The sequence below is a fragment of the Eumetopias jubatus genome, unplaced genomic scaffold (genome assembly GCF_037043125.1).
Source record: "Eumetopias jubatus isolate StellerSeaLion01/CBP00866 unplaced genomic scaffold, mEumJub1_p1.0 scaffold_1, whole genome shotgun sequence".
Taxonomy (NCBI): Eukaryota; Metazoa; Chordata; class Mammalia; order Carnivora; family Otariidae; genus Eumetopias; species Eumetopias jubatus.
The window spans coordinates 163,971,932-163,984,719 of record NW_028274807.1 but is presented as its reverse complement, the minus strand read 5'-3'; the positions used below and the strand labels follow the sequence as shown (position 1 = coordinate 163,984,719).

The 12,788-nt window shown below is 37.7% G+C and overlaps 2 protein-coding genes across 4 annotated transcripts in view; one reads left to right on the top strand and one right to left on the bottom strand.

Moving 5' to 3' along the window:
• Positions 1 to 12,788, bottom strand: part of TMCC1 (transmembrane and coiled-coil domain family 1) — a 251,367-nt gene that overhangs the window by 48,611 nt on the left and 189,968 nt on the right. The window lies entirely within an intron of this gene.
• Positions 582 to 1,018, top strand: LOC114207664 (short transmembrane mitochondrial protein 1). The gene has a single exon (XM_028101619.2). The coding sequence runs from the start codon at positions 609 to 611 to the stop codon at positions 750 to 752; it is 144 nt and encodes a 47-aa protein (XP_027957420.1). The 5' UTR covers positions 582 to 608; the 3' UTR covers positions 753 to 1,018.

The window sequence follows — 12,788 nt, the reverse complement described above, 5'->3', positions numbered from 1 at the left end:
AATGAAAAGGCAGTAAGTATAATATTTAGCTATTATCACCAGAAGGAGCATATACTTGATAAATATTGTTAAATGAAATAAATACGTAAATCTTTGAAATTAGTTGAAATTTAGGACAAAAGACAGAAAAATTTTACTCTGTTGAAAATAAGATGATCTCAGGGTTAATATTCATTTGCCTTCCATTTCTTCCTGAGGTACTATGTTTTATGTTTTCTGTTTCAATAATTTTAAGCTGAGTGGTCACAAGCTTGAAAAAGAGGTGAGAGGCCGGGGTTAAGAACACTGAGGCATGGCAAGGATTGGAGTAGAGTGGTGGCAGAGGAAACGCAAAAGAAAAGGCCTAGTGATCTTCTGAAGAAAGAACCAATAGGATCTGCTGACTATATACTGGAGATTAAAGAAAAGAATGAATCAAAGATGAGGCCCAAGTTTCTAGCCTAAGAGAATGATGATGGATTTCCAACAGGGAAGATTAAAGGAATATGGGGAAAGAAAATTATGAATCAAATTCAGGTATTTTGAATTATAATAAGGAAAAAAAACAGTCACTTAGAAATAGCTGGAAAGTGGCTGCCGCCGCCCTTAGCACCCTCCTTGCCGACGCCATGCTCCAGTTCCTGCTTGGATTTACTTTTGGCAATGTGGTTGGAATGTATCTGGCTCAGAACTATGACATACCAAACCTGGCTAAAAAACTAGAAGAAATTAAAAAGGACTTGGATGCCAAGAAGAAACCCCCTAGTTCATGAGGCGGACTCCAGCACTGCCTTCTGGATATACGGATTCTGCTGTTCTTGAGGGCCTCCTTACCATCTGAACCAAAAGCTTTTGTTTTGAATTCAAGCCTCAACAATTTTCCTGTTAGATCCTGCGTCGCTTGAGAGCATAGATGGGGCCATAAGTTAAGAACCACCCTTTTCCAACTTCCTCACCTCATCCCTTCCTCCTTCCAGCCACTTGAGATGGCCTAAGACTGGAATTATGGTGCTAGATTAGTCAATGTGACCTTTAAAAAAAAAAAAGAAAGAAAAAAGAAATAGCTGGAAAGTAAAGCTGAAATTTTGATCCAAAAAAAAAACCACTGTATCTCCCAGATATGTTTCTATAACTGGAGTCATTATTTAATAGATGCCAAATATGAAACCAAACATTCATATGCTCTTCAGTTCAAATGTATTTTACACTAAATGTGAACAGCACATATAAGTGAACAAGTCAAAGCAACTAACTTTTCTGAATTCCAAATTCATATCAAGCTTAGAGTAATTAAAATGGCTGAATGAGAATCTGCACTGTTCCTGAAAAATAGCACAAGCACATTTTCACTGTGCTGAAGCTAGGAAACAACTCACTCCTACACTGGATCAATGTATACACAATAGATGTATACACAGCAGTAGTATTGATTCTAACCATAAAGGAGAAAAGAAGGAAGGTAACATGACACCTTCTCCTGGGATCAATAAATATGTTCTAATATAGAAAGTTGAAGAATTAATGTCCCTTTGAATTCTAATTTACATACCAATGTTTTCTCAAAAGAAATTCCTAGCTATAAAAGAGGGAATGGCACCAAATGAGTGCTGTGCAAAGGGCATAAGTGTACTAAGGGCACATTACTACCCCAAATGTCTGTACAGCTGGGGTCCTCAATTTCTAAATGAGGAAGAAAAGGAGGAGAAGAGGAAAGAATAGAAGGAAATATGCCTGAGACTGTGCTCCCAACCAAGGTTACTCCTGGCATTTTGGCCATTAAGGCCTCCATGGGCTCTACGCACTAAATGCCAGCATCACTCCCCTCCCCAAGTCTTTGTGACAACCAAAATACTCTCATATTTCCAAAAGCTGGAAAGGATGTTTGCGGGGGGTGGGGGGAGGGAGAACTGGGAGGTTCCTGGACATCTGAAATCTCACTAAATTTTATAATTCAAGAATTTTCACAAAATATGATTCATTCTTTAAATATCTGTAAGCCTTCAACCTTGATTTTACTTGTCAGAATCCAACAAAGATGCCATCATGTTCACTGGCCTGATTTCCTCAGACTCAACCTATTTGAAACACTTAACAAACAAAAAAAAATCTAATATAAGGGTGCCTGGGTGGCTCAGTCAGTTAAGTGTCCAACTCTCGACTGCAGCTCAAGTCATGGTCTCAGGGTCGTGAGATCGAGTGAGACCTGCATTGGGCTCCATGTAGGCATGGAGCCTGCCTAAGATTCTCTCTCTTCCCCTCTCCCTCTGTGCACCCCCTCACTTGTGCTCTCTCTCTCAAAAACAACCACCACCAACAAAAAACACCAAAAAACAAAACACTAATATAACAATAAAATTACTTATTCCAAAGAAGAGAGTGGAAACCCTGTTCTGAGGTTTCTGTATTCCATTAGAGAACACAGACTTGTATAGTATTTGAATGGGTAAATTAACGTAGCAGACCATTAAACTCTCAATAGCAAAATAAGGACCTATGGACACAGGTCCACAATCTGTGGTCCTAATGAAACTACTTATAAAATAAGGCTTCCTAAAAATTATATAAGACCAATTCATTTATGATTAAAAAAAAAAAATAAGGGATGATTGCACATGGAAGGCCCAACATTCACTTCTGGTTCTCCAGAGCAAGAAAGACAGTGTAGCTCAATAAATGTCTGTTGACTAGATCAGTAAAAAATAAAACCATATATCATATCACCTCAAATACATGCTTATATTATTTAAGTACAGCTAGTTGTGGCTGACTTCTGAATTGGTCTTCCATGTTTTGTATTCAATGTTTTACAGAACCGCTTTTGATTACTAGGCAGTATTTGTTTACAAATTAATTTTAATTCTCTAAGGATTGAGTTAGTTTCTGAGATTCTACAACCATGTAAAAAATAATTACAAAAAAAAAGTTCACAGAATTCCAAATGAGAGTTGTAAGAAACCTTAAAACATAGTCTACCCCATGATTAAGTGAATTTATTAGAAATGTCTGAGGGACAAATTTCTCATATAAGACTAAGAAGCAATAAATATGGAAGACCTCTGTTTTTAAGCCATTATTTAGAAAATCAGTATGGAACTGTTTCTAGTTTGTTCCTGACTTCAGCAGCCACTCAGGAAAAAAATTACTTTTATCTCCTTATGATCTGATAAAAATATGTAAAACATTTGAAGTTAAAATTGAGAAAACTGCTAAGGCTTTTAAAGGTATTACAGAATTTGCAGACTGCTAATCTAAGGAGTTGGAAAGGAAAAGTCCTAATTACAATTCCTAATAGCCTAGTGCTTGTCTTCATAACCTTAAGGGGAAAACTTAGTAAGACAAATCTGTCCATGATCAATTGAAACAATGTACTTTTAGTGTCTCTTTGTAAGCAAAATTGAGATGGGGATATTGTGAGGCATTTCATTTATTCTTCTCAACTACTAGGAACTCTGCTCTCAGGGTGTTTCATGTTTTAATCATATTAACAACGTTTCTGATACAATATCCTAAGGTAAGGTACTAAGGTAGTATTAATAATGCTTCGTTTCTAGAATTTTAATTTCAAAGAATGACTAAGACATCCTAATTCTTAAATGTATTGCAATGTTAACAGGAGCTCTGTCTGATTTAGATTAATTAAGATCCCACTACACAGACTCTTTTTGGTGCAGTATCTAAATCACTTTGTTAAGCGTTAAGAGATTTGCTAGAGAACCTAGTCATAGCATTTAATTTAGTTCCTGTTTGCTTTCTCTTCAACTGAAAATGGTGTTAAGAACAGCTGTCCTTTCCATAAATTACATAAATGTGGTACAGCTGAATCACATAATGTGATGACTTCTGCTTCTCATTTGAGAATACCAATGGATTCCAATTATATGGCTGAAATTTTTAATTATTCTTTTCAGCTGCTTGACACCTTCAACTCTGATTAACCATATCAATCTCTTTCGCCAAGGACTTAATGAAGAGGTTGATCAGGACAGAAAGTACCCTGCAGCAAACCATCAGAGACCTTGTTCCAGGGTGATAGTTATCTGAGTTAGTACTATTTTCATACCTTCATTCATTTATTCAGTTATGAATAATCAGTCATAATTTCCCCCCAAAGATATAATGAAAAACTGTTAAAGGCACGGCTGAAATCTAGATATGCTATGTTTTCAGAGTACCTCTCATCTACTAGTATAGTAATCCTATTAAAAAAGGAAATGAATTTACTTGGGGATAACTTAAATTTAGAAAATCTGTTTAACACCCTAGTAATTAGGGCTTCTTTTATAAAGTACTTATTTATGTACTCCTAACCACTAGCCTTTAACAGTAACAATTTGGAGCTAAGTAGACTGAAAATTTGTCTGTTTTTCAAAGAATTAACAGCACCTAGAAAATACCTTTCTACACCTAATTTTAACATTAGTAAAAAACTGAACTTAAGCATTACAGTTTTACCCTCTCTTTTTTTTTTTTACCTTAAGACTCGTAATGGTTTAGAAATTTTAGATCAAGTAAATGTTAAAAGTACACATATATACCCATTTCACTACACATTTTTACTAATTTCAAATTCCAATTATCCAATTAATTGGTAGATCACAGATATTAATCTCAAATAAAGATACATTGCTCTCCCTTAAGGCAGATTTTGTTTCTACAAAACAATATGCAAATGAAAGATTTACATATAGGATAATATTTATTACATTTAATATTACATCAGACTTAAAAGTGGTTAAAGAAATTATAAAATGAATGCTTTTCAAAGCAAATAACCACCCTACCCAAAGTAATAAGACTGTCTAAATCCTGATTTTCCTATATACTATTAGTTCCAGTTTAAGTAAGGTAAAATCCCTCACTTACTGCATATAAACAGTTTGTAATTAAAGAATAATAATCATGGGGTGTCTGGGTGGCTCAGTCAGTTAAGTCCGACTCTTGATTTCACCTCAGGTCATGATCTCAGGGTTGTGAGATCGAGCCCTGCACAGGGCTCTATACTGTGCGTGGAGCCTGCTTAAGATTCTCTCCCCATCTCTGTCTCCTTCTGCCCCTCCCCCTCCACCACAAGGAAGGGAGGAAGGAAGGGAGGGAGGGAGGGAGATGGATAATCAGTTAAGAAGTTGCTTTTTAGGGGAGCTTGGCTGGCTAGGTCAGTACAGCACGTGACTCCTGATCTCAGGGTTAGGAGTTTGAGCCCCATGTTGGGTGTAGAAATCACTTAAAAAACAAAAACACAACTGTTTTTTAAATCTAATAACTGTCTAGAAACAGAATATATGCAAAGTTTGAGACATGAGTCTGTATTTTTGAGTCATAGGAAAATGTATATTTTGATTTTTAAAACCGATCTATACATGTCTGTACATGTGTATTCATGTACATGATATTCATCTGAGCCTCCTAAAATCTGAAGATCTTGAGAGGTTACCTTGTGAAAAGGTTTATTTTACAGATGAGAAATAAAAGCTCTGGCATGTTAACTAAATTCCCCAAGTTCCTACCTAGTCATGTAGGGCTGGTACTATAAACCAGGTCTCTTGAGTCTTAGTCTCTTGATAATACCATTCTTCTTTTTAGAAACAACAATGCAATCTAGAGCCTTTGCCTCCAAGGTGAAAATGTTCATGCTGATCAGTCAAAACCACAACCACCTGGTCAGTAAGAACCTATAATATTTCTACCTTCCTCTAATCCTGCTTTCATGCTCCAAAAGAATACATTAATTGAGTGCAGTTCTTTAGATCTTGCTCATTGTTTGAGGTATGAACAGCGGCCACCTGGATGTCCTGGACTTGGCTTTACTATTTCTCTTTATACAGCTCCAAAACTCAGAGGTAGTCTGGCATATAACTGATTCAGTGGAGAATAACAGTCAAATGATGCAAGCAATTTACCACAGCTCACATACAAGGGAAAACATTAGATAAACAGGCAAAAACTGGATTGTTTCATAAAGTGACCTGTATTGGATAAAATATGTATGATAAAATGTATGCATCATAAATGTAAACGCAATGATGTAAAATATAAAAGTAGCTTTAGTTTAGGAAGAAGTATATAATAAAAGTTCTCTCTTCCTTTCCTCTCTCAAATTGTGTGACCTCACTGGCAGTTTGGTTCTTCAAAATGAAAATGGACCTCTTAGAAATTAAAAGAATTATCTGAAGACGTAAGAGTTGTGGTAAACTTTCTCCAGACTACCCATTCCCCCATTTTATTCTCACATACTAATACATGTAGTCTTTTGTTTTCTAATTAGCAGCTTCCTATTGTTGCCAATTCTGCTTCTAATAGCTCTTTGGTGAGACTCATCTTGGAGTAGCATTTGATCTCATTCTGAACATACCTCATCTCTAGTGACCGCCATTAACAGAATAAATGAAAAGCCTTTATTTCTAGGAAACTTACAATTTCTTTGAACCCATCAGATAACTTTTAAATAGGATAATATGGGATCCAGTTCCTCGGGTAAGGAAGAAGGCTGCACCATCTTGGGGGGGGAAGGGGTATATCAAAGATATTTAATGTTGTGGCACTTCAAGTGGGCATCAAAACAATTTCTTCCCTGAATGACAACAGTATACATATATACATATTTATGTATATATCTGGTAAACTTCTGTGGGTATACTAATAATGTAAATTCCATCAGTGTATCAGAGAGTGCACATGTTTTACACTTTGATGGAGATTACCGAATTACCCTTTGGAAAGATTACAGCAATTTGCACTACTACCAACAGTGTAGGCGAATGACTGTGCCAGCTCTAGGTATCAACTTTTGCATTTGATTACTCCAATAAGTGAAAATAAAATCTCATTTTAATTATCAATTGCATTCTTTTAATTAAGGATAAACCTGACCATTGTTTGATACATAATTTGACCATACATATTCCTCTTTTTGTGAGCTCTTTTGGGTCCCCATAAGAATCTTTACCCTGAACTTGCAATCAGGACATAATTAAAATATGCCTACATTTTTTTAAAGATTTTATTTATTTATTTGTGTGTGCGTGTGAGAGAGAGAGAGTGTGTGTGTGTGTACACACGCACAAGCAAGGGGGAGGAAGAAAGAATCTCAAGCAGACTCTGAGCTGAGCGCTGAGCCTGGTGGGGGGCTTGATCTCAAGACCCTGAGATCATGACCTGAGCTGAAACAAGAGTCAGGCGCTTTAACAAACTGCGCCACCTAGGTGCCCCAGAATGTGCCTATACTCTTAAAAAATAGACAATTGGGGTGCCTGGGTGGCTCAGTTGTTAAGCGTCTGCCTTCAGCTCAGGTCATGATCCCAGAGTCCTGGGATCGAGCTCCTCATCGGGCTCCGCACTGGGCTCCCTGCTCGGCAGGAAGCTTGCTTCTTCCTCTCCCACTCCCCCTGCTTGTGCTCCCTCTCTCGCTGTGTGTGTCAAATAAATAAATAAAATCTTTAGAAAAAAATTAAAAATAGACAATAGAGGAACCACCAGAAATAGAAAACCAACTTGAATTGAGCTTCTACACTCTCCAGAAGCGATTCTCTATAAACTTATCCTCACAGGTTTCCACTGAATATAAAATACTTTCTTCCACCCAAGTATCTATCTAAACAGTTTGTATTCTCCACTTACTCTCAGACTTCCAACAACCACTACAATTTTCATGAAGAGCAAATGAGAATTAAAGGACATATTCTAATCCTATCTCCTGGGCTTACACATCTCAAATTTTCCTATTTTATTTATCTGAAAAATAATCTGGATTGTTCCCCAAACTATTTTAAAATCAAAGATAGGCTCCTAAATATATCTAATAGAATCAAATAGAGGACTAACAGAGGAATTCTTGTATTTCAGGTACTGAAGATGCATACGCAGTTTGCACGTGTACACTCATATATCCTTCCCTCCACCACCCCCCTTCCCCCACATATGGGGATTAGAAGTATAAACATGGAGATGACAATTATGGCGATAGAGAAGGGTGTTATCTCCCAGGTTGTCTTTTCTGCTTTTTTGACTTCTTGAAACTACAAATGAAAAGAAAATGTTTTCCCTTCTACCTCAAACCCTGTCCCCAGTCTGCCTTACAACACACACACTCCTGTCCATGCTCAAGGTAAAAACATATACACTGAAGTCCAAGTGAGCCCTACCTTTAAAGGCCCACAGTTATTTAACTGGAATCAAATTATGGACACTTATTCCCCAGCTGAAAATACTCTCCCTTCTCTATACTTGTAAATGATATAATTTTTCTATTTTGTATCACACCTTCCTATTTTTAGTTATTTTGGCAAGTTTTCATATTTTCTAATAGAGATCATGAGTCCTTAAGTCAAAGTTGTGTCTTACACATTACTGAACTCCTGAGAGCACTCACCACAGTACTTTATACTGAATGGCCAGTCACTGTTTCATTCTTATATTAGGTGAGTTCATATTTGTAAAGTGGTTTGAAGTGTACATGTAAGTTTATTAAATAAAATAAATGAAAGAAATGGACCAATTTTCCCTCTCTACTGAATTTTTTCCATGAACATTTTCCCCATCTCCCACCTTAAAGAAACTTCTTTTTGACCCCATTTCCTCTACCAGTTACTGCCCATTTCTATGCTCCGTACTGAAGTAAAACTCATTAAAATTGTCTAAACTCAGTCTCCAAATGCCTCTCTTCCCATTCTCAAACTCACTCAACTGGTTTTAATCTCATCATTCTACCAAAAAATGTTTGGGAAGATGACCAATCATCTCTACATTACTATATCCAAAGATGAGTTCTTAGTCCTTACCTTACTTGACCTATCATCATCATTTGACAGAGCTGTTTCTCTCCTCCTACGAAGAATTTCTATACTTGGTTTCCAATACACCATACTCTTGATTTTCCTCATTCATCATGGGATACTATTCCTCCTCCTCTTCTCAAACCGAATTATTCAGGGCTCAGTTCTTTTTCCTCTTCTCTCCTTTATTTACATTCATCCCCTCTCTTGGTAACTTCATCTAGTCTCTTGATTTTAAATACCATCTAATTGTAATACCTCCTTCAATTATATTTCCAGCCCAGACCTCCTAAATTCCAGACTCATATAGTCAGTTATTCTCACTTAGACATCTAACAGACATCTTAGACTGAACTCTTGCTCTTGCCCACAAAACCTGCCCCATCAGCAGACTTTATATCTCGTTAATGACAAGTCCATTCTTCCAACTGTTCAATCTAAAATCCTTGTAGTCATCAATTTCTCTCTTTCGTACCTTACATTCAATCCACCAGAAAATCCTGTTGGCTGTACATTCAAAATACATCCAAAATCTAACCACTTTTTATCTTCACTTCTACTACTTTAGTCTGAGCCATGGTCATATCTTGTCTGGGTTACTAGAATGGCCTCCTTACTTGGTCTCCCTTGCCACCATATAATCTATTCTCAATACTAAACCAGAATGATCCTTTACTTTTTTTTTAAAGATTTTATTTATTACTTGACAGAGAGAGAGACAGCGAGAGAGGGAACACAAGCAGGGGGAGCAGGAGAGGGAGAAGCAGGCCTCCCGCTGAGCAGGGAGCCCGATGCTGGGCTCAATCCCAGGCCCCTGGGATCATGACCTGAGCCGAAGGCAGACACTTAACAACTGAGCCACCCAGGTGCCCCCAGAATGATCCTTTAAAAATAAACTGGGTGGCTCAGTCATTGAACATCTGCCTTCGGCTCAGGCCATGATCCCAGGGTTCTGGGATCGAGCCCCGCATTGGGCTCCCTGCTCAGCGGGAGGCCTGCTTCTCCCTCTCTCACTGTCTCTCTCTGTCAAATAAATAAAATCTTTAAAAAAAAAAAAAAGTCAAATCATGTCACTCCTCTGCTTAAAATTCTTCAATGTATTCCCTTTACATTCAAAGAGAAAGCCAGTCCTTAAAAATGGCTTCAAGGGCATTGGGGCATTTCTGATCTGGCCCTCTGTGTGGGAGATTAATAGCCACAAATTCATCCAATCAACTATGCCTTTCTCTTTACAAATTTATTTTCTCATTCCTTCCATCAAAAAGTGGAATCTATTTCTCTATCCTGTGAAACTGGGTTTGGTCATGGACTTGGCTTTAGCCAAATGAAACATCAAATGTGACACAGAAGAGACTTGAAATGTGTTTGTATATCAAGGTTTACACTCTACCGCGGCACTGAGATCTCCAGTAGGCTTTACATTTCAGTTAATGACAACTCCTTCCTTAGAGCTGTGCAGGCTAAAATCCTCATACATGGAGACAGGCTCAACTAACAGCCAGAACCAACTATCAGACATGCAAGGGAGCCCATCTTAGACCATCCAGCTCCACCTAAGCCATCCAGCAATGATAGTGACCTCCAGGCAAGACCAGCACAAAAAACAACCATTGTTTAGTCCCAGCCCAAACAGCTGACTCACAGAACTGTGAGCAAATAATTGTTTTAGGGGTGCCTGGGTGGCTCAGTCGTTGGGCGTCTGCTTTGGCTCAGGTCATGATCCCAGCGTCCTGGGATCAAGCCCCACGTTGGGCTCCCTGCTCAGCGGGAAACCTGCTTCTCCCTCACCCACTCCCCGCTGCTTGTGTTCCCTCTCTCGCTGTGTCTCTGTCAAAAAAAAATTTTTTTCAAGTCACTCAATTTTGGAGCGGTTTGTTTTACAGTAACAGACAACTGAGAAACTTGTTATATCTTTGATACCCCAATTCCTACCCCTCTGCCCTCCCTTCTTGCTCTAGTCATACCAACCTCTCTTCTATTCTACAATCAGGAACACTCCTGCTTTTTTTCTGGCTGTACCCTCTACTGGGAATGCTCATTTCTCAGACAGTTGTATGGCTAACCTGCTTATTTCTTTTAAGCCCTTCTTCAAATGTCTCTTTTTTAATGAGGCTTACACTTACTATCTTTTTTAAAAAAGCAGTCTACCCCCAGCACTTCCAATCTCACTTACCCACCTTTATTGTTTTTATAGCCATCCTCCTTCTCTAACACACTTCATAGTTTACTTATTAGGTTTATTACGTGTTGTCATCTTCCCCAACTAGAATATAAGGTTCAGATGTGAGAGGAGTTTTATTTTATCTTTTAAAAGTTCACTGTTTGATATAGTGGCAGCCCAATATAAATAACACTTGTTTACAAGGTAAAGCATCTATATATGACCGAATGATTACACACGTATGTTCTGAACTGCCACTGTAAATTCCGGGCATTTGTATAGAAAACTCAAGCAATGTCAACACTGGTAAGGAACTGTCTGGAATGTCTGCATTACATATGACTTAAACACACAGACGTGTGGTGTTGCAGGACTATTAAGAAAGGAAAAAGGGAATTATTCGTCTTTAGAACTCATCAAGATCTGGAGATATTTTAATTTCATTTAAAAAATAGATTTAAGTTGAACATTGTCCGGCTTTCTAAAATTCTCCATTTTATTACCTTGAGTCAGATACATTTTCCCCTCAAATCTTCCTTCAAAACATTCATTCTGTAGTTTAGAATGAACTTTTAACAAAGCATGTTGCAATTTCATGTAAGGAGGACATATATGAACCCCAATCTATAGCAGTTTGATGTATCCAGATAGTCATACTAAGAATTACAGATGTGGAGAAAGTACCTCATTTCTGAGTATTTTAATCATTGCTTCAATGAGAGTATTTTAGTTCACCAGAGTCAATGAATAGTTTGTTAAGTGAGAGGGAGACACAGGTAAGGAAGCAAGAAAACAGTTTCATCTACAATCATTTACTCAGGTACTCAGTGTATATATATATATATATTTTTTTTAAGATTTTATTTATTTATTTGACAGAGAGAGACACAGCGAGAGAGGGAACACAAGCAGGGGGAGTGGGAGAGGGAGAAGCAGGCTTCCCGCCGAGCAGGGAGCCTGATGTGGGGCTCGATCCCAGGACCCTGGGATCACGACCTGAGCCGAAGGCAGTCGCTTAACGACTGAGCCACCCAGGCACCCCTACTCAGTATATTTTTAAGCAAATTTTCTCCACTCATGAATTAATACAATCATGGAGAAAATCAATTAAAATGCTTAAATTACATTTTATGTTCCCCTCCTCCCTTTCGACTGTCAATAAGGGGGGGAAAGGAGTTAATTTCTGTTTTACTATCAGTCTCCACCTCCTATCCTTTTAGGGCTTGCCCACGAATTCTTTCTTTCAGACCAACCCATTCAACCTGAGCTAGCATTCATAATAAAACATAGGTAAGTAAACTGACCTTTTATAACCGCAGAACAAACAGAGATATGCCAAGGTTTTAAAATCCAAGATACAGAACAAACAGAAAAAAAAGGTACAGAGCAGAGCCACAAATCTCTTAACGAAGTCAGTACTTAAATTATTAACCGTAGGTCATAGGGAGTAATTTAATATCAAATTTCAGAGTAAAAAATCTGGACCTTAAATCCAATGGCTCAAGGGCAAACAGTATTAATGTAGATTAGAATCAGGTAAAACTATGGAAAATCTGTTTTGCTTTAGCATTATCTCTTAGGAAATATCTATGTATCATTTATAGAACCAATTCAAAAAATCATGGTAAAATCAAGCTATGGGCCAAATTTTCTACTCAAGATTACAGATAAAATGTGAAAATGGTGGTTGTGTTGCATAAAGCTGGATCATCTTCCTATCCAGTTGTATCTCAGAGACCTGTTCTTCTGATCTGGAGACATAAACTTTAGCACTGAGATATGTGCACACTGCTTTACAATTCAGGAAATCGCCAAGTCTTTGGGAAAAATACAGTGAAAACAAGTAGCTGAGTTGTAAGAACCTTTGTGTTTTTTGGTTT

Bases quoted from the DNA above. Each gene is read 5' to 3' on its own strand.
- LOC114207664 (XM_028101619.2), top strand. From the start codon at position 609: ATGCTCCAGTTCCTGCTTGGATTTACTTTTGGCAATGTGGTTGGAATG.